The sequence below is a fragment of the Thermobia domestica genome, chromosome 3 (genome assembly GCF_964235325.1).
Source record: "Thermobia domestica chromosome 3, izTheDome1.hap1.1, whole genome shotgun sequence".
NCBI lineage: Eukaryota > Metazoa > Arthropoda > Insecta > Zygentoma > Lepismatidae > Thermobia > Thermobia domestica.
This window is the reverse complement of record NC_137456.1, coordinates 212,865,165-212,887,695: the sequence shown is the minus strand read 5'-3', so window position 1 is coordinate 212,887,695 and position 22,531 is coordinate 212,865,165. Positions and strand designations below refer to the sequence as shown.

Sequence of the window (22,531 nt, the reverse complement as noted above, 5' to 3'; positions counted from 1 at the left end):
TCGAACCCGAGTCTCCCACGACAAAGGCGTGAACGCTAATCGCTTAGCCATGAGACAGCCATCTAACCTTAAGAAACTTCCAGATATGACCATCTTATTTTAACAATTACAACCTCACCCTATTTCTTCGCTTCTAAGGAACACATTAAAAACAAAAAACGCTGGAACATGCCCTTCATTATTTTTAAACAAAAAGCCCAAATACTAATTTTCATAACTAATCTTAAGGGATTTCGAGATGTGACCATCTAATTATAACAAACAACTGTAACTCCTATCCTTTTTTCTTCTTCTAGGGAAAATCTAAGACACCGAAATACATCTTTAATTATTTTAAATGAAAATTCCAAATACCAAATTTCAGGTCTCTACACTTAAAGGATTTCGAGATAAGTCATCTTGTTATAACAATTGTAACCCTCACTTTTTTCCTTGCCTCCTTTTCTTCCCTTCTAGAAAAATTTCAAAAAACGATGAAACATGTTCTAATTATGGCATTCATTCTGAGGTTCGTCATCTGCCTAGCTTTGGGCCAAAAGCATAATTGCTTCCCTTTTGTACTAAAATTTAATATTTAATTTAAACAGTATTGCCGAACAAGCGTCAGCGAATGACAGCGGGTTAGAGCCCCGCAGGGCATGTTATTTTCTGTCTTTATTACAGTTAAATGGGAAGGGAGACCTTTGTTCTAGAACCTTGCCGCCATGTTTGTTATGTTACTAAGCGTTACATTGACAAATATGACTTCCTGCACGTTTCTTTAGTTATTCGCTTATCGCATTTTCTACAATTTATTTTTAGATTTACTAAGACATGACTTTTACTTACTTTTAATAGATCTCCCTGATTATCACCAGCCATGTTTACAAAACAAATGCTCATTACAATCCCATAATCCTGCCATGGAGTAACCTTGCACCAAGTAGTTCCCTACGCTTGCCAAATAGTTAGATGTTCAGAATCGTTTATATAAAAAAATAAACACATCTTTCCCTCTCCTTATACATTATCATGCACACAAACAAGCAAATTATTCATTTTTTCCCAGTAAATTTTCAAAAGGTTGCTAGAAACGGACGACCAACTTTGGAACTTAACCCCTCATTACTTTTAATGGGAACTTCATCTACCAAATTTCAAGTCTCTAACCTTTAAAAATCCGGAGATATGGACATTTTACTATAATAATTAATTGTCACCCCAATTTCCCTCCCCTTCCCCGTAGAATTTCCCAAAATCTTTCCTTGGTCGTAACTTACGTTACAAATTCTACGCACTGTCAAAATTTCAAGTTTTTAGCTTAAGCGGTTTGGAATGGGCGTTGATCAGTCAGTCACTCAAGACATACATATTAAAAGTCATATTCTTAACTTCTATGTTAGTATCTTGAAAAAAAGATCTTAATTGGCCACAGAAGATTAACATTTGTTTGATTTCATTACCACTATGAATATGAATGATCAGGCTTTTCTGAGAAATAAATAATCAGACTTTTCGAATCAGACTCTACATATCCAAACTTCGTTCATTCTTCACTTGTGCTGTGATCAATTACCGAGAAAGTTGCTCAATGCAATTTTATAAATTCCTATTACGTTGTTTGTTTCACTTTTCATTTGTCATTGAAACGCATAATTCTTTAAAAACTTTAGTTAGTAATTATGTATGATACTGCTTTCTCCTCTTTTCATACGTTTATCCAGCACAACATAAAATATCTTGAATACACAATTTCTCAATTGTATCTACCATTCAATTATACTAGTAAATACTAGTATAATTATGACTCACTTATACTAGTAAATTTTTCAACTGTTTATAATGCAACTTCTACTTTGTTTCTTTTCCCATTACTATTTCAGGAAAAAGAAGTAAATTAAATACAAACTTATTATTTGCTGAGCTAAACAATATATTTACTTTTAAAAACTAAATACTTGTGACAGTTTCGCCAATTAACTTTTTGACTTCATCAGATTCAAGGTATATATAACAGTTTTAAGAATGGTTCAATATTAATTCAACAATCATAGGACACTATGATATACAAGAGTAATGTACAATCTTGTATACAAACAACTGCTGAGACATCTTGCTTTTGATTGACTCCTGGCATCAGCCAATCCCCTTCAAGTATACTGATTTTAAATTTTTATATAGAGGCTTTCTATTGTTGCCAATACAAAATGACAATCTTAACTAAACTAATCTAAACTAACAATTAATTAACAATTCAGACACATTTTCATTACCAGACCCTCCTGAAGATCACCCTAATATACCAAGAGTTTCAGTTTCTGAATTACGATACGCTGTAAAATTCTTCCCATCTGGATCAGCTGGGGGTATTGATGGTCTCCGTCCCTCGATTCTTAAGGATCTACTTTTACATCATGAGTCAGATTCAAAAGAAAGATTAACTACGATGATTCCAGAATTACTTTATTTAATCCTTTCAGGTAATGTGCCTCAGGAAATAAGACCAATCTTTTTTGGAGCATTACTTATTGCGCTTAATAAGAAGAGCGGTGGAATTCGACCAATTGCAGTGGGGAACATTTGGAGAAGAATATCAGCAAAAGTTATATGTTCCAGAATTAAAGAATACGTCGTAAGTTTCCTTTACCCGAACCAATTGAGAGTATGCGTTCCCAATGGAGCCGAAGCCGCAGCACATGCAGCTCGCATTTACTTTTCTACTCCCCATTCACAACAAAAGGCTTTTATGAAATTAAGACTTTCGTAACGCTTTTAATGAACTGAATCGAGATGCAATGCTACTCACAATTAAAACTAATTTTCCATCGATTTATCACTATGTCTATCAATGCTATGCGCAACCAAGTAACCTATTTCTAGGGGATAAGATTATACTCTCGCAACGTGGAGTACAACAAGGCGATCCTCTAGGTCCCGCTTTGTTCGCCATGACAATTCAGTCCATAGTGTCTAGGATTAACACTGAATTAAATATCTGGTACTTAGATGACAGCACCATAGCAGGAGATCCTGACACAGTTATAAGTGAACTACACAATATTCGATCTATGGCAGCAGACATTGGACTACACTTAAATTTTATGAAATGTGAAGTAGGATTTTTAGGAATTTCGCAAGATCAAATGGAAGTGTTATATTCACAATGTAAAAATTCAGCACCGGGAATACAACTTATCACAACCTCGTCAGCTTTTCTACTTGGTGCAGCCCTTTCGCCTGAGGCAACACGTAATTTGTTAGTCGAGAAAACTAAAAAGTTAGATTTTTTTCTTGTCACGTCTGGCCCTAGTCTCCGCATATTCAACTTTTTATCTTCTTCGTGCATCGTTCTAAATACCAAGAATAATCTATTTTTTACGCTGTTCTACTTCTTGGCGTGAAGCCGATTTACTAGAGAAGTTTGACACCGTTCTGAAATGTTGACTGGAATCGTTACTCAACTGTAACCTAAATAGTAACGCATGGATACAAGCCTCCCTTTCAGTTGATTCTGGAGGTCTTGGTATTCGTCGGATTGTCGATTTGGCGTATCCTTCATTTTTAGCGTCGTTCTATGGCTCCCGGCATACCATTGAGATACTTCTCAACCAACTGAATGAGCCTCACATAGAATCCGATGACCAAGACTGCATATCTGACTGGTCTAACCTAGTTGGTTTAAGTCCCCCTGAAATAACGGGCAGAAGTTCGCAATCAATTTAGGACAAGCCAATCATCAAATTATATCAATCAGTGTTATTACAAGAAGCAGACAGTCAAGAGGATAAGGCTAGACTTCTCGCCTGCTCATCACCAATTTAGGTGCTTGGCTACAGGCATTACCTTCACACACCCTAGGACTGCACCTTCCAAACGAAAGTTTTCGTATTGCAGTTGCACTTCGCCTAGGAGTAGACATCTGTGAATCACTAAATGTGGTGCATCAGTCAAGCAGAATGGTCTACAAGGTCTGTCTTGTATAAATAGCTCCGGAAGACAAGTGAGGCATTCGAACGTAGAGCACTCACATCGGCGGATGTTCCATCTGTTCGTGAACCTGTGGGGTGTAACAGATCTGATGGCAAAAGACCAGATGGCATGACTCAGGTACCATGGAAGAGGGGAAGGATTCTTCTCTGGGATTTCACCTGCTCTGACACTTTCCCGTCATCTAATCTCACTCTTTCTTCATCTCGAGAAGGAGCTATTGCAGCCCGCAGAGAATGCGGGAAAAGAAGAAAATATAACGATCTACTCGATAGATACATGTTCGTGCCCGTAGCCATTGAATCGAGCGGCATTTGGGGCCTCGAAGGGCTCAATTTCATCAAAGAAGTAGACCAACGTATGACAAGCGAGCTACTACTGGTGACACTGGTGACAAGCGAGCTACTACTTTTCTGATACAACGTATCAGCATAGCAGTTCAGCGAGGAAATGTGGCTTCCATTTTAGGTACATTACCTCCTGGAAGATTATTAGAAGAAGTTTTCCTTTTATAACTAACTGTTCAGAATTTACTGTTTATCTTTCTGTAAAAAAGTCAAATATATATATAAAAAAATAAGTAACTTAAATAATTAAGTAACTGGAACTCAGAACTTAACATCGGCCAACAGTGGAATAAGTTATTTAAAAAAAGTTTAAATATAAGAATTGAATATGTAGATTTGTTATGGTTGTTTTTATATATTGATTGATTGATGTACATGTTATATAAGTGCATATATACATGTGTATGTGTTTATGTGAGCATTTTATGCATATGAGTATTTATATATTTATTCATTATTTAAGTTAATTAATTGTTAGTTTAGATTAGTTTATATTGTCACTTTGTGTTATTGGCAACAATAGAAAGCCTCTATATGAAAATTTAAAATCAGTATACTTGAATGGGATTAGCTGATGCAAGGAGCCAATCAGAAGCAAGATGTCTCAGCGGTTGTTTGCATACAAGGTTGTACATTACTCCTGTATATCATAGTGTCCGATGAAGTCAAAAAGCTAGTTGGAGAAATTGTCACAGGTATTTAGTTTTTTAAAGTGAATATATTGTTTTGTTCAGCAAATAATAAGTTTGTATTTAATTATATACAAAGCAAAGCTTATACTTATGGAAAAAAGAAGTAAACTACGTTTTATGTGACACTGAGAAATCGTGAACTTTTCTTTTTTTATATATATATTTACTCTCAATACTTTTGAGAACCTAATTATTTTTCTGACAAAATTTCTTGCTTTCGTGCTATGTACAAGATATTTTAACTTGAATAAATAAATAAACAAAACAAAAGATCAATAGCTAAATCATGCAATGTTGACCTTTAAATTACTTATTAAGTTACATATTAACGTATTTTATTTCATACATTAGTAAACCAATAAACGAATGAAATACTACTCCAAGTCGAAGTTATTTTGCAAAGCGTAATACTTAAAAATGTTCAACTTCATTACTAATTATTAACATTTAAAGTACATAACTAAACTCATTCTAAAGTAGAAAACCTGTTACAAAAACATATAAAAATTGTTGTATTCAAATATGACAGTTGTTGAGAAAGATGGCAAATAATACATAATATAGAGTAAATTATTAAACAACGAAGTTGCATTTGTACTTTGTTTGAAAGCTGAATACATAAATAGTTGCAGTTTTCATTAATATAAATGGAGTATTCAAATTTGCTACGATTCAATTAACTGGAAATAAAATGTAAAAATACTGTATCACTTAAAACATATCACAAGGAGAAAGAAAACTACTTCTTTTTTCATAATTACAACTAAATGTATCTATTAATAAAGGTATTTAAAAAAAAAGGAAAATAAACATATTCTAACAGAAAAACGATGAAAAAGCATAGAATATAGAAAATCGCTTTTTTTAATTAAAAAAAGTCCTACATGTTACAATTAATGTCTTACGAAATACTGGAATGTGGCAGTCTTTTTTCCACTCGAGCTCAGAACATTGCCGAAATCAGCTTTTCTAATGCATAAAGAAAACATTTTTGTCTCTATAAGCCTGTGTTTATTTATTTTACTTTTACTTAGTACTTTATATATTATTTCTTAGCACATTTAACGCGTGTTTCAAGACTCTCATGAAATATGTAAAATAATATAAGAAACACGTACAATAAATTTAAATATGATTATTCAATGATTCATTAATTTCATCGTGCTTTATTAAAAGCCTTGTCCGTAAGGTTAACATTACTATTATTATCATTTTAATGTATTAATCTTAGAACACTTTAGATATTTGATTACAGTTATCACAACACAGTACGTAATTATAGTTTATATTAGGATATGCTTGCCTCAGTTACAAGCAAAAGGCGAATGAAGCTAATATATTATCTCCACATAGATGAATAAAATTACATAAACACTAACACACAATTTCATACGTGCAGCCACACAAGCTTCTCTTAAAATAATGGATTTCTATTTCACTTGTTTCAAATTCTATAAAATGTATTTGATACATAGTGAGACAAGTAGCTTGTAAGTATTACTTCGTTTCAAGCTATAAATGCAACACACATGACTAGAATGAGACTAGTACAACGCCACAGTGTAAACGATGGCCCTTATATTCTGTGAAGGCTTAAAGTGATCTTCAATATACGTTGGAATATAAATTAAGGTTTAAAAATAGTATTATTGTTAAAACTTTAGAGCTTTTGACAATGTTCACTTCTAGGACTTACGTTAGCTAATGTTTGTGACTAACAGGGAGGTAAAGTGTCCAAAATGAAGATGACTGTTTCTTATAAAAACCTGACACTCATATCCACACAACAAAATGATTTAGTATTAAAGCTTTTGATCAAGAATAGAAGAGATTTTGTTTTTCATTACACATTTCTATACGCTGTTTTACAAGCCCTAGCTTTCGGTATCAGCATAAGCCTTTTACAAGACATACAGACTTTTATTACTATTCATCTGCGTACGACCGTTAAGCTATACGAATACGATTTCTTTATATGATATTTTTGGTGAAATCTTCTAAAACTAGTTAGACAAATCCAACACTTCTGAAAAACCAATGTATTTAGATTCGTTCGATTTTTTACATCAATTTCTAGTCATAAAGTTATGTGTAATAATAAAAATAAATGCCAAGTAAATATCCATCCATAACTACGTTCCGATTCACTTTAAGCCCTATTTATTTACGCATTCAAACAAGCACACTTCACAAAAAGCAAATAATTGCAATTTATAAAACTATTATAGATATATGATTGTAATTTCTTTTAAAAACAAACTTCTTTTTTTTCCTCTCAAACATAATAACATTCTATAAATAGTCTATTTTATCTATAATAACAATCTTTGGCTTGAATGTCTATGAAAAAATATTTTCATGCAAAATTTAAATGTAATAAAAGACATAACGAAACCTTTGGTCAGAATATGTTTATGTAGTAATAAATATTCTTTATTCGAAGAGTCCTATACAAAATATTACTAGGTATATCACAATAAGAGTTGTTGCATAACAAATCAGCAGACAAAATACAACGGCATACATAATGGATATCAAAAATATTTCCAGGCAGCGAAAATTTAGAATTAATTCAACTTACTTAACGCGTGTTACAAGCTTTCCTTGCACCATGGCGTTTGACCATTTCCTCAACGATATGGTTGTATGTTCTCATATTCTTGCGCTCCTGTTCTGTACGCCAAACACTCTTTTCCTTCATTCGGTCAGCACGTCGTTTCATTCCTGGAGTATGAACTAGGAATGCCCTATCTAAGATAATGAATCTATAGTTCATCAAGCACATCTCATAAACCTGTAAAATAAACATAGCTTACAGTCATTGTCCACTTTTTAAAATACATTTTCTTGTAGTAATATTATCCATATTTTAGTACTCTAAATTTAAAATTTAATTTAGCGTCGATAGGAGTGAAGAAAATTTTGCGATGATGAAAATTGAACTTGAGATTTGTAAGCATTTATAGATACATAACCCTTACCGTTTGGATGGCTATCTACTTGTGTGTTCGTTCCTCCGTATGTGCAGTCTTACGAGACCATAGAGTCCAGAGTAGCGGCACTAAATTTTAACTTTTTGGTGGGATTCAATCGCGTACATAGAGAGAAATCGCTTTTCCCCTTACCTCAGAATTAACCATAGTTTATTGGGGGTAAAAAACTGAAAATGACGAAAATAGAAAAGGAAAAAAAGCGGATCAAACAATGTTGCGTAACATCATAATCATCATAGGTATTCTGCCATTATTGTCAGGTCACTTGCTGCAACTGAAAAGCTTCCATGCTCTACGCTCTTCAGCTACCTCTTCATATTTACGTACGATTTTTCTGTTTTGATACCGTTTATCAATTGTAGCCTTCTTCGCCTTCTCCGTCTCTTTTCTGTCACCATACTTTCTAGCACATCCCTTATGATACAGTTCGTTCTTAGCCAATGTCCTAACCAGTTTATCTTCCACTTTTCAATAATATCTAGAATTATCCACCCAATTTCTCCTCCCCTCACAATTTCTAACACCCTTTCATTCGTTTTCCGCTCGATCCAGTTTACTCTCCTCCTCCACTCACATTTCGAAAGTTTCCATTCGTTTTTCATCGCGTTTGCTTAAGTCCATGTTACTGTCCCATACAGTACAGTACTTCATACGAAGCATTTTATGAATCTTTTTCTCAGCTCTTTATTCAAGGTCCCGCAAAATAGACTTTTCTTGTTACTAAAGATTTCTTTCGCCATTCCTATCCTTGCTTTTATTTCACGTTCGCACTTTATAATTTCTAGGTATCAGTCATCTGACCTTTTTCTTCCCTTCTGTCTCTATATTTGACACCGATCGCTTTGTTCCAATTACCTTGGCTTCAGCCTTTGTAACATTTATTTTCATTCCATATTCTTTATAACCTGTTTTCAAATTTTCTAACATCTTATTGATTTTGTTTTCAGATTCCGCAACAAGCGCCACATCATCTGCAAACCATATACACCTAACCATTCGACCTCCTACCGAAATGCTATCTTCATTATGTAGGCTATTTTTCACCAACTCTTCTAGATAGATATTAAATAATGTAGGCAGGGATCTCTGTCAAATTCTCCTTCCAACTACCCTCTCCTCTGTCGTTTCTTCACCTACTCTAACATTCTAACACTTACTTGTTGGTTTATATACATATTTCTTATGAACTTTCGATCTTTCCAATTCAACTCAATCTTCTTTAGAACTCTCAACAATAATTTCCAATTCACGCGATCAGAAGCCTTTTCTAGATCAATAAATATAATATACACGTCTTTTTTTTTTTTTTTTTGTAAACTTTTCAGTGATTCACCTTAATAATCCAATTGCATCTCTTTTGCCCTTACCTCCCCTGAATTCTAACGGTTTCTCCTCAACTTTTTCATTTGTTCTTCTATACAACTTTCTGTTCAGTATCCGAATCAAAACTTTTGTTGCATGCGATGAGACTAATAGTTGTAGAGTCCTCACATCTCTCTGAGTTCGATTTCTTAACCATCGGTATTATCGTATTCAGGAAACCATTTGGTCACTCTTCTGTTTCATATACATTATCAAGGCTATAATACAGCATAAGTCATTTTCCTTGAAAATCCAAAAGCTGTTGACTAGGGCAGCTGGATGCTTGTTCATGATGATTTTCTCTCAACCTCTTAGGATGATCAGATGATTTTATACACATTTCATAACAACATAACTAAATACCTCTCTTAAAACTCCAGAAACGATGGTTTATTAATGGGGGTGAGTCTTGGTTAGACGAATTACTCAAAATAGTTCCGGTGATTTCATTCATATTTTATAAATAACTATATCATTAACAATTCAACAATACGAAATCATTCATTTATCTTGTAAAAGTTCAGAAATAGTAAATTTACTGCTAGGGTTATGTTTGTTCGTTAGATTTTGGAAACAAAATAAGTATTTTTTTAGATATATTTCTGAAACACAGAATTGAACATGGCTCTTATTCCATTAACAATCTTACAATAAGTTTAGGGTTGGTAGATCTTATGTTTTTCCCAAGATTTTACGTTTTTCTGGTATGTTTTAAATTATACGTTATTATTTTCCCCGCACAACGATTTCTTCCGTATTTCTTTTAATAAATAAATAAATAAAGGAAATGACAGTTCTAAACACTTTTAAAATGTTTTCATAAGTTAGTGCGAAAAGCATGTATTTTTCATTACTAGAGGAACTGACTTCTCACATAATCTTATCAAGGCAACCCAACGATGTATTCAGAAATAAAATGTAACAAGTTGCGTTTTTATCTTCTATCTGACCAGAATCTCAACCTTATGTTTAAACATAGTTCGGTTCTTAACATCTTAGGTCTTCGTCTGTCAACACTGTCTCTAGCATATCGCAGTTATGATCGATCGTAGTATATAAATGTCACAAACAAAAGCAGATCTCCAAGTGATTGAGAACTTCGATATGTTCTTCTCGGATTTTTTGAACGTACAAAAAAAGGATGTGGGACAATTAAGAGATGTAGATATACTTAGTTAGTTGGATTTAAGTTTTGCGTCTCTTTGAACACAGATACTACATAAGGCGAAGACCTATAGTTTAATGTGGGACTTCAACCACATGAGCTTTCACCGGGAATTGTAATATACGTGAATCGTTCAATATATACATTTCCTTAAACTGTGAAATATTTGTTTTTTAAGATACATTTCTAAACTATACATACATATGTAGGTGGGTCCTTCCTCACCTCCCCACATAATTCCCATTGAGATTCACACATTTGTCTCACCGTTGCACCAATTTGTCCAAACCATCTGCAAAAAATCAGGATTCTGGCTATTTAGCACTCTCTTCACGTTCCGCTTCACTTCTCATCTGTTTCGAAACGTTCCCCATGCAATACAGACTTTAACACGGAAAAAAAGATGGAAGTAAATCGGAGCTAAATTGAGCCTGTATCGAGAGTGAGGCAACCGTTCCCACTCTAATTCTTCAATTTTATGTCTTGTTTACTGCTCAGTGGGTGGTGGGCGTTATCGTCAAGAATAAGAGTCCATGTCGCTTATTTCGAATTGCGTTTCCCTGAAGAAGAATTCAGGCTCGACAAAAGCGACCTGGTCTCCTGTCAACTGGTGATGAAGAAGTGAAGCGGAATGTGAAGAGAGTGCTAAATAGCCAGAGCCCTGATTTTTTGCAAAGGTTTTGAACAAATTGGTGCAATGGTGAGACAAATGTCTGAATCTCAATGGGGATTATGTGAGGAGGTTAGAAAAGACCCACCTACACACGTATGTACAGTTTACAAATATCATAAAAAATATATATATATATATATATTTTTTTTTTTACAGCTTAGGGAAACATATATTGTACGATCCATGTACACGTTTGTTTTATGTGTTGTAATTATTTTAAATGAAATTGCTCCAGTTTCCAATTAAAATTATATTGCTATGTGGAACTATAAATTATAAATATCATATGTCTTCCTTTTTTCGCCTGAAATTCGTAAAACGTTCCCTTTTCTCTCTCTCTCTGAAAAACCCGACAACTTAAGACAAGTTACGCAAGCAATTTTGTATATATTTCTCACATAAATAATTTATTAATAACCCTACAACACAGCAAACTTATTATTTTTTTTTCATAGAATTTCAGAAAGGTTAGTTTACTGGTAGGAAGTATCCTGTTAGAATGTTGCTTAACCCATTCCCACTTCAAACTTCAATTACCAACATACAAAAATAAATAAATAAATAAATACTAATATGTTCCTTGAATCTGAGGTATCTTTTTATTGTCAGAACAACTTTTATTCATGGTTATTCTCCTAGCTGGCTAGTAGCTAGTGGCTAGTGAGTATGCCTTTCAAGCAGAACTCCTGCGTTCGATTCTCAGTGGAAAAACATACTTCTTCAGATCACACTTTAAACTTCAGTTTTGTCCTATATAACCTCGCTTGACAAAGAACACAAATACAAATCAATGAATTACTCTACAGGAAAGTAGTATTTTTTTAATTGGTACTTGAATTATTCATCATTTTGACATTATATTATGTTTCCCTCTTATTTGGTAAAATCTTAGCAAAGATGATCTTTCGTAGGTATGTCTCGTACTTCAAAGCATTCTTCACTATGTAATAGGTTAGAAATTAAGCTTATGATTTACTTCATATTTCATAAATAAATATTTCACTATTAATCCTACATATTGTATTTCTAATTTCTCGAAAATTATTCCAGAAAGAGTAATTTAATGCTGAGGATTATTTTTGGATGACGTTTCTGGAAAACTATTACAATGATATTCTTGCGTTTCATAAATATGAGGATTGTTCCCAAAGTTCTGGGATTGCCGTGTCACTGAATAACAGAGTTCTGTGTAGAAACGAGTTCTAACATTACATTAAGCCTTGTATTCACTTGTTCGACTTAATCGCACGACTCGAAGCGACTACCTCGAACCCATTCTTTGGATTCTGTTCAATTATTTCAAGCAAAATTGAAGACTACTTGTCGACTTGCTCTTTTGTAGATTCGAAATCGACAAGTAATATCAATTCTAAACATACCAAAGCGGTAAGCTACTATAACAATATGTTATGATACAGCATAATAACTCCAAGGTGAAATTAAGACAGCAATAACAAAGGAAAAGAACACGATGTTAGGCAAGATAATGGATTTTGAGGAGAAAAACCGACTTTGAGATTAAAAGGATCACATATTTGAATGAAATAAATTTCAATAGAGTTCTCAAGCCAACCGCAAAATACGCCAACTTATTATTAGTATTCTAATCCATACTATTAATTACATCGTCCTTGTACTTTTGTCCCATGCATCAATTACCTGTCGTACTTTCTATACGACTTTCCTGTTATTATATTTCCAATTATGGAACATTTCGTGGAAATGGTGTAGGATACAAACTGAGAACAGCCGAGCATTAAAATAAAAATTTTACAAATAAAACCTATTGTTTCTTAAAGAAAGGGTAATTAGGAAGGGGAAGAGAACTATGCAAGCGGCAAACTTGTAACTATAGTACATCCAGATTAATAAAATGAGGTTCTCTTGCTAAAATATCTTCACATAACTTTTTTGTTGTAATATCCGAGTCTTTTGTGGAGTATATTTTCTTGGATCTTGGTGTCGCAGAGTACGTCCAAAATGTTAAGACTTGAAATCATTAAGATTTTGTAATTAATTGTTACGGAGTTAGGTTGGGTTAATTTAGCCTATAAATTACACGTAAAAAAAATTTCCGACTCATCATTTCTTCCCGTACAATTTGTATGTTTCATAGTTTTGGACCTTCTTCCCTGCACTTAATCCTTTTCTTGGCGCATTTCGATAGTTATGTAAAGAATTATATGTCTAGAAAAATACGCCATAACGATTTGTCGTAGAAAATCGCATATAAAATGTACTAAATGGTTACAGCAAGCCATATTGACATCTATTTCGGTTCAGATCAGGGCAAAGCTGGTGATTTTTCAGAGTGCGGAATGTTTAAGGAACTTATGCAGGCAGCAAACATAAAAAGCATGTATCAACTTAGATACGATCCATACTTTATATGCAGAATCTATATATTGTAAGGCCTAGTAGTTTGAAACAGAACCCACCTTTTCACTTTCAGCATCCCAATACTCCCTCACTATGTACAGTCAGATGCTCTCAATTTCTACTTTATTTCTGTTAATGATCTATGAGAATAGCGGGTGTATTAATATAAGGCCACCTATATCTTTTTTTTTTCTAAGATTATAATATGGAAAAATTTGAAAATAATACAGATTTCTATTTATCAATCTGTACACTCGCATGTCTTAATAAACTACATAATAGAATTGCTAATATAAAATAGAAATCGTTCTTTAGCACAAAAATGAAGTTTGTTTTGTTAACGAGAAATTATCAATCTACACGAATTGCAATATTTATGAAATTTCACCTTGTTTAATGTGACATAAAAATCGATTTATTTCATGAAACCAAACTATATTTTCTCGGTATATATTCACCGCAGCTGCAGCAGACTTTGTGAAGTATTTATTTCGGGACACTCATTTTTTATTGTTACTATTTAACCCGGCAACGGTCGACACGTGAGCGCAGCGCTCACTCTGGCATATGTTTTCGTTTCAAATCCGCCCTAGTGGGGTCACAGACTTGAGGCGCCGTCTAGCTGTCTCTTGATATGTCTTGTGTATAAGAATGAAGTGTAACCTTTTCATTCTCTTCCATTGGAGTAGCACTGGCCTTATAAAAGTGACAATGCGTAATTTGTGAGCGCCACGCTCACCTGTCGACTGACGGCGTGAGTGATTTTTCTGAGATCATGGACAATAACAAGGAGCAGATTCAGCTATGGCTTGCTAAATGAAGAAACAAACTGTCGATATGTTGCCTCTGAAGTGCCAGTCTGTAGGAAACACACTGTCAGCATCTGCTGGAAGCGTAATGGGTGACATCAAGACAGTGATGAGACATGGAAAAGAACTGTGTCTTATTGAAATACCTACTGTAGTACCAAGAGACATAAGTATAGTGTTTACTTTCATTAAACATTTTCCAACTCAAATATGTATAGTATAAACATATGAAGAGCATATACTGAAAACTCGCTATAATTATATAATTTTTTTAAAAGAAAATGTAATCCTTATGTGATAATGATAATTAACTAATTGTATTGTTCATGGGATAACAGAAATTGATTTCATAAAAACTTTGATAATAAAAATTGATATAATTTATAATAAGAAATGGTTTTGTATAAACGCATTATAATTTTATTTGCGATTTTACTTTATTAGTAATAATAATAATAATAATAATAATAATAATAATACATCACAAAATGTCAACATATAGAAATGTGTTCAAAATAAATCCCACGTAAAGTCATAAACAGCCATAGAAACGATTATATTGTAAGTGAGCGCCGCGCTCACCTGTCGACCGCTCGCGTTACAAATCAACACTCGACCGTTCCCGGGTTAATTGTATGTAATCTTATTGGTTCCAAAATGGGCTATTTCCAATGCACTCGCGTTCTAGTTTCCACTGGGCAACGTAGTTGTCTTCGCTGGTCGATTTGATTGAATCGACCACAGAAAACATAACCTCTTTAAATTCAGTTGCCAGTCAATTCATCGTCTTCGACCAACAGGCGACTCAATCAAAGTTCTGTTTACACAGCTCACTGAGTCGAAAGTGCCGTCAGTTAACTGAATCGACCACAAATCGACTAAGTGAAAACACCCTTTAGCCTCCTGAAAAGCACTCTTATCAATAAATTCTAAGATACTCCAATTGCTCTTTTGTATGCTATTACAATTAAGCTCACAAAAATATGTTAGTCGAACTTTTGCAGTGATGCCAATTCCTTCAGAGCCGTTTTCCCTTCACAAGCTTCAGAATTTCCCTTTTCCGGACAAAATTTCCCTTCATCCAAAACGTTCAAGTACTGTATTTAGTAAACGTATTTTTAATCGTTTTCGCTTCCACCCCTCACCGCAATCTTATAATCACATACAAGCAGATACCTGACAGCCTTCCTTTGAGCTTACGCAGAATTTGAACTTGATTTGTTGTTTAGGTATCTAAGGCGTCACTATAGAGGAGGGGAAAGGATATGGAAAGGTGTAGGCCAGGACCTATGTTAAAGGTGCAATCTCTGCATTTGCCTGGTGTGATTGAGGAAAAACCCTATAAATACCTCGGTCAGGACGGACAACCTAAATAAATCATAAAAAATATAAAATAAATATTACGTAACTAATTTTTATTATAGATATCATGATAGATTTTAATATTAATGTAACATAAGGTACAAAGAAATTATTAAGTATATATTTGGTATGTACTTACTTAAGAACAGAACTCCCATATTTACTGAAACGAATACGAACAGTTACATAGAAAACTCTAGCTGCTACTGTCTTTGACTGTACACGAGGAATGTTCGTAAGCACAATACAAAGTTTAGAGATGCGCAATTCTTAAGAAGGTCCATGTTCCGTTAAGGGGGTCCAAAACTACACTGGACCCCCTTAAGCTAAGCTAACCTAACCTAACCTGACCTAAGCTAACCTAACTTAACCTAACCAAACCTGACCTGACCTAACCTAATATAACGTTATATTATGTAATCAAACGAAAATCAATAGAAAGAAGTGGTGTCAAAGGCACTGGACCCCCTTAACGGAACATTGACCCTTAAGAATTCATAATTCTGTGCACACAGTCACTAGAAGATCTGTAAACTTACACAAACACACATACACTAATGACCCAGTATTCGCACATATATACATATTTACATTCACGACACGCAGATTTTCTTCTCTTACATTGATTAATCCTCTTCAGAATCAATTTTTTGGTTGGGAAAAACATCTTCTGATTGGGAAAACCAAACTGTTATAATAGTTGGAGTGATAATTTGAGAAATATTTAATCTTATTGCATTGCATTTAATTCAACAGCAATTTTTAGTACAACGCATTAGCCTAGCTATACAAAGAGGCAATGCGATTAGTATCTTAAGCTCCTTCCCTTCACACAAGTTAGAAGAAATCTTTTATCTTAATTAAACATAAATTTTCCCTTATAAATTTTCAAAAATAATTTATTTTAGCGGCTCATTCTTGAAAAATGTTTCATGTATAGAATATCCATTATTTAACGGATTCATAAGATCATAATGCATAAATAGCTTATATTTTTTCATATCTGTAATTTCTTGCTCTGTATCTTCATAATATCATTGTGGTATTGGGGTTTTATATTTCCCATATAAATGTACTAAAAGTCTTTCACCTGTACTCTAAAACTCTTTCTGTGATAGAATTAATTTTCATGTTATTTCGTAAGCTTTGCCATTTTGTAAATCAATTATGAATGGTTCATTATATTTTTTAAACAACTGTTAAAAAAAAAAAAATTGCTTCAATTAATAAATAAATAAATTCAACAATGGGAAGATTAATTTTGATAAAAGATTTTAAATAAGCATTGTTGTAATGTTTCAAATTTAACTGAATATGTTGATCGATGTGTAATGTTGATAACGAATGCAAAGCAAGATAATTTATGTGAAATATGTGCAACGGATTGTGTTTGGAACAAATAGGATGCTGAATTTATACTGAATTTTAATGAGATTAATTAGATACGTAAATACATTCAATCTATAAATGATTGAAGAGAGGTTCAAATTTCCCTGCAATATTGAGATATTACAAGCAATTTCCCTTTTCCCTAAAATTTACTCAAAATTTCCCTGCGCCAAGGGAAATTTCCCTTCAATTGGCATCACTGAACTTTTGCTACCTATCGCTATTCTCACGACACAGTTAACTAACCTAAAACTTTTCAGGTTGTAGTGGGATAGAACGTATGATAATTAGTTCATACGCAATCAAAAATAAATAAAGTAAAAAGAAAATACAATAAAAAATATAAAAATGTTTACATTGTTTAACAAAATTTCTTCCTACTCATAACATACTCATCTTGCTTCTTCTTCTGTGGTTGATAACAACGACAAAAGGTATCAAGGCAGTTATTTTAACTTCTGTAAAGAATGCAAATATCGTTTTATTTATTTATTTATTTTTTTATTTATTTTTTATTATTTTTATTTTTATTTATTTTTTTGAACGGGAAAGATCTTATATCCTTGTCTTTCTATGAATGATGATCTTTTCATCACTTTATCGGCTGTGTGCTTTGTATCTTTCAGATGTTTTAGAAGGCCTGATATTAGGAAATCGTTGTGTTTAGCTCTCAAATATGTTCTTTCAGCCTAGTGTATGTACTCCTTTTCACCATGCCTATGTAAGTGGCTTGACAAGTACATGAAACTTTTATTTATTTATTGTATATTGAATCAACAGGTGTATACCAACTGACAGTGTTTAGTAGTATACATAAATGATTACATTACCTACCATTTGTTCTACATGCTAAACCATGTAGTCAATGAATTTGTTTATACGTACATCAAATATATCTATTGTTGGGCATTTTATTCGGGGTGCCTTCCATTTCAATTCAGGCAGAGCATGTACCATCACCATCTCAGATATTGTTGAAACTTTTTTTATAGCAACTAGACATGTTTTTAAGAGACCCATATTTTTTTGTTTTGTCGAAAAAAATTTTCCCGCCAAGTAATGGGCCATCAAACACGGGGAGTACAATTTATGAATTGTAGAAGACATGGAAAATGGTCAATTTCGGAGCCTCACCATTCGCCTATGGAGACAGGTAGAGTTATAATTCTTGTTGTGGTATGTACATAGGGATATAAATAAACTATATTTTATTGTAGTTTGGTTTGCGCATGCGTATCTTTTTGTACATAAATTAACAAATGAACGTCAATTTATCTAAAAATTCGAAGTTTGCGAATTTTTTTCGAGCACTTTCGGTTCGAATTTTAAAATTCTGTTTTCGCGGTTGGTAAGACCTAGCTACCCGCTTTCCGAAAAAAATTTTGTATCGCTTCTGTGTGCAACCGTTTTGTCGCAAAAAATTCGAGAAATTGTAAAATTTTCAAAAATCGCCATTTTTGGGCGCCATTTTCTCGAAAACACCATTTTTTAAAATTCTGAAATTTTGTCAGATGGTTCAACTTTACATGAACAATAAACACACCAAATACCATTCTCGACCAATGCTTCATGAATTAACTGCAGCCTTTTAAAGTTAGCGAAGTTTCGTTAACTTTGATGTCACAGTTAGCAACACTGGGAACAATAAAAGTGCAATGATTTGATGATGTTTCTGATTCACATTCATTAAATGAAGAATAAAAGGTTTTCTTGACTGTTTTGTTCATTATTTTGATCAAGAAGGCTCTCTGAAATAGTAAAATGAGCCTCCCCCTACTCCTCCGTTTTCTTAAACCGAAATAATCTGAGGTGGAAATTACGATTACGAAACACATAAATTTTAAGTTTACTTGAAATGGCCATCCAATAAATTCTGATGATCTACACAAAGCCTGAACTATTACCTCAGTGATGATTTGGAATGCTCCAAACAAAGTCTCAATTAAGTGCGGTGTCATTAGTGATCGAAAAAGGACAACAAGTTTAAAAAATCGAAACGTTTTCTTACGCGTTCCAAAGAAATTTACTGACTTTTTAAACAGAACAATCCCAACATAAGAATGGGTCACTCGGAATTTTACAGTATTCGACTAAAGTGGCTCAGTCCGCAACCTGCCACTGAATCAAAGGTGCAGTCTGTATTGAAGCTGTCATGAGTGACCTATTTCCTTTAGTAGTATGATCCTAGAAAATGACAACTGTCTTCTTCAAGAATGTGGTGAATGTCCTGGAGTGGAAGGAATAAGTTTGAAGTCTTTAATTGTTGATCCTGATGAAAATGAAAGTGTTAGGTATGCCATATGGGAAAACAATAATCTCGTTAAAAAAAACTATGCCACTTTCTGTTTTCGTATCGTACATTGCTGGTTTAACTGTAATTCATGACTACATCAAGAAAATCCAAAGAGAACTAATTGCTACCGAAAAGCACCGTATAAAATTTCAAGATACAAATTCTATTTTACTTCATGTGGACTTCGCTGAAAACTGGACTGTTATTCTGCAAAGTGAAATTCAGAGTTATCACCGGAATATGAATCAACTGACAGTTTTGTTGTAATAAACGACGATAAAACACACGATTCGGCTCATGTACTCATAGCCATAGACAAAATTCTAAAAATACTCGAAGAAAAACGAAAATATATTTTATAGAAAAAGGTTTGAATACGAGAAAATAAGTGTCTACAATTTCCCAAACCGTGTCAGTGATTTCTGATGGTGCTGCATCCCACTTTAAAAATCGCTTTCAGATGTTCGAGATGCAGACAAGTCCGATAAAGCAGTGGTTTTGCAGTGAAACCGGCCATGCAAGGATCTCTGCGACGTTATTGAGGGGGGGGGGGGGGAGGTGTAAAGAATGTGGCAACGCGGCATAATCTTAGGCAAATACAGATACTCAGTGTTAAAACCGCAGAAGAAAAAAAATGAAATGAAATCTTTGTTTCACGTCCAACACTTATCCTGGTTAGGCTAAAGGAGACGGTGATTATGAGAAATGAATGAAATGGTGGAATGCAGAAAGTGGGAGGAAACGGGATAACCCCGAGAAAACCCACGAGCACAGTGTTTGTCCACCACAAATCCCACACGGCGCGATCTGGGATCGAACCAGGGACCCCAAGCACCGGAGGTGAACGCTCTACCACTGAGCCACCGCGCCCCCACTAAAGCCGCAGAAGAATTCGTGAGTATAGTGCAAGTACAAACTCCGGGTATTACTCTCGTTCTGTTGCCTGGAACTGAATTCGACGACTTCCGGAAGAAAAAAAGGGAAAGTATGCGACCGGTAACTGGTATTCAACGAAGTTATCTTTGGCTTTCGGAAAATGGCGAAGTTTTTATGGCAGTAACGGGTCACCATGAACTAACTTCATGCTTCCCCCAAATCGAACTTCTGCAATTCAAAGTGTAGATTTAAGAAATCTGCAAAAAGGAACTTTTGTAACATCATATATGTATGATAACCAGTGGTGTGTAGCAGAAATATTATGAATAAATCATGAATTACGTGAAGTTGAAGTGCTGTTATGCTTCCACATGGACCTTCAGCATTTGTGACTATCGACAATGTGCTACGCAGGGGCGGATCCAGGACGGACTTCTGGAAGGGGGGGGGCGTAATACTGCTACTTAGAGCTACTTTTAAGAGCTCCAAACTCTGAGATCAGTTATATTTATATATAAAACAAAAAAAGTTTCTTTCCCCTAGATCCACTCCTGGACGAGTTGTGAGTGAGCCAACACCTATTGGAGCACCTTCACGGTTACATGCTATTAGCGAAGAAAACACAAACCAAGCAAATGATTGGTCCACGTAAAAAATTAAAAAAATAAGTGAAATTTTGTTTCCGAAGACCATTTTAAGTAAGTGAACTTGAAATTTGTGCGTTTCGTAATCGTAATTTCCACCTCAGATTATTTCGGTTTAAGAAAACGGAGGAGTAGGGGGAGGCTCATTTTACTATTTCAGAGAGCCTTCTTGATCAAAATAATGAACAAAACAGTCAAGAAAACCTTTTATTCTTCATTTAATGAATGTGAATCAGAAACATCATCAAATCATTGCACTTTTATTGTTCCCAGTGTTGCTAACTGTGACATCAAAGTTAACGAAACTTCGCTAACTTTAAAAGGCAGCAGTTAATTCACGAAGCATTGGTCGAGAATGGTATTTGGTGTGTTTATTATTCATGTAAAGTTGAACCATCTGACAAAATTTCAGAATTTTAAAAAATGGTGTTTTCGAGAAAATGGCGCCCAAAAATGGCGATTTTTGAAAATTTTACAATTTCTCGATTTTTTTGCGACAAAACGGTTGCACACAGAAGCGATACAAAATTTTTTTCGGAAAGCGGGTAGCTAGGTCTTACCAACCGCGAAAACAGAATTTTAAAATTCGAACCGAAAGTGCTCGAAAAAAATTCGCAAACTTCGAATTTTCAGATAAATTGACGTTCATTTGTTAATTTATGTACAAAAAGATACGCATGCGCAAACCAAACTACAATAAAATATAGTTTATTTATATCCCTATGTACATACCACAACAAGAATTATAACTCTACCTGTCTCCATAGGCGAATGGTGAGGCTCCGAAGTTGACCATTTTCCATGTCTTCCACAATTCATAAATTGTACTCCCCGTCTTTGATGGCCCATTACATGGCGGGAATTTTTTTTTCGACAAAACAAAAAAATATGGGTCTCTTAAAAACATGTCTAGTTGCTATAAAAAAAAGTTTCAACAATATCTGAGATGGTGATGGTACAATTTTATATTTTTTTGCCTGAGTTGAAATGGAAGGCACCTCGGACATTATTATATATTTTACATGTTCTCCTAATAGGCGATATACTTAATGCATTAGTACGCTGTGGTGGTTCATGAAATGATTGCAGCCGCGAGTTCATTTTCTTGTTCGGAACATGAAGGGACATTTTGGACAATAATTGGCGAATCTATATCATTGTGTGTAAGTTTATGCAAAAAACAGAAGGAAATTAGCTCTTCTTGCTTCAAGAGAATACACTGAATAGCTTAGTAGAAATTCTAGATATTTCTCATATCGAGGACAAATCCCCGTGTCTTTATATATTAAGTAGCGAAAAAATTTTGATTAAATTGCTTCTAATTGGTGCGTATATTTTTGCGCACTAGGATTCCATATTATGGATGCATATTCCAGTTTGGTACGTACATAAGCAGCATATAGAATTGTAAGAACATTAGTGTTCTTGAATTCACTTCCAAGTCTCACTACAAATCCGAGATTTCTGTAAGCCTCATTTACAATTCGATTTAGGTGAATATCAAACGAGAAATTTGATCTTATTGATATGCCAAGATCAGTTATTTGGTCAACTCTTTGCAGTGGTATGTAACATGATACT

At 34.0% G+C, this 22,531-nt stretch overlaps 1 protein-coding gene across 1 annotated transcript in view; it reads right to left on the bottom strand.

Annotated features, from left to right (window-relative positions):
• Positions 1-2,996: 2,996 nt before the first annotated feature.
• LOC145680952 (beta-1,4-glucuronyltransferase 1-like) overlaps positions 2,997-22,531 on the bottom strand; it is a 30,690-nt gene continuing 11,155 nt past the window's right edge. Inside the window, exon 4 of the mRNA XM_081752164.1 lies at positions 2,997-7,799. Coding sequence (XP_081608290.1) covers positions 7,587-7,799 — 213 coding nt within the window. The 3' untranslated portion in view covers positions 2,997-7,586. The remainder of the gene's footprint in view (positions 7,800-22,531) is intronic.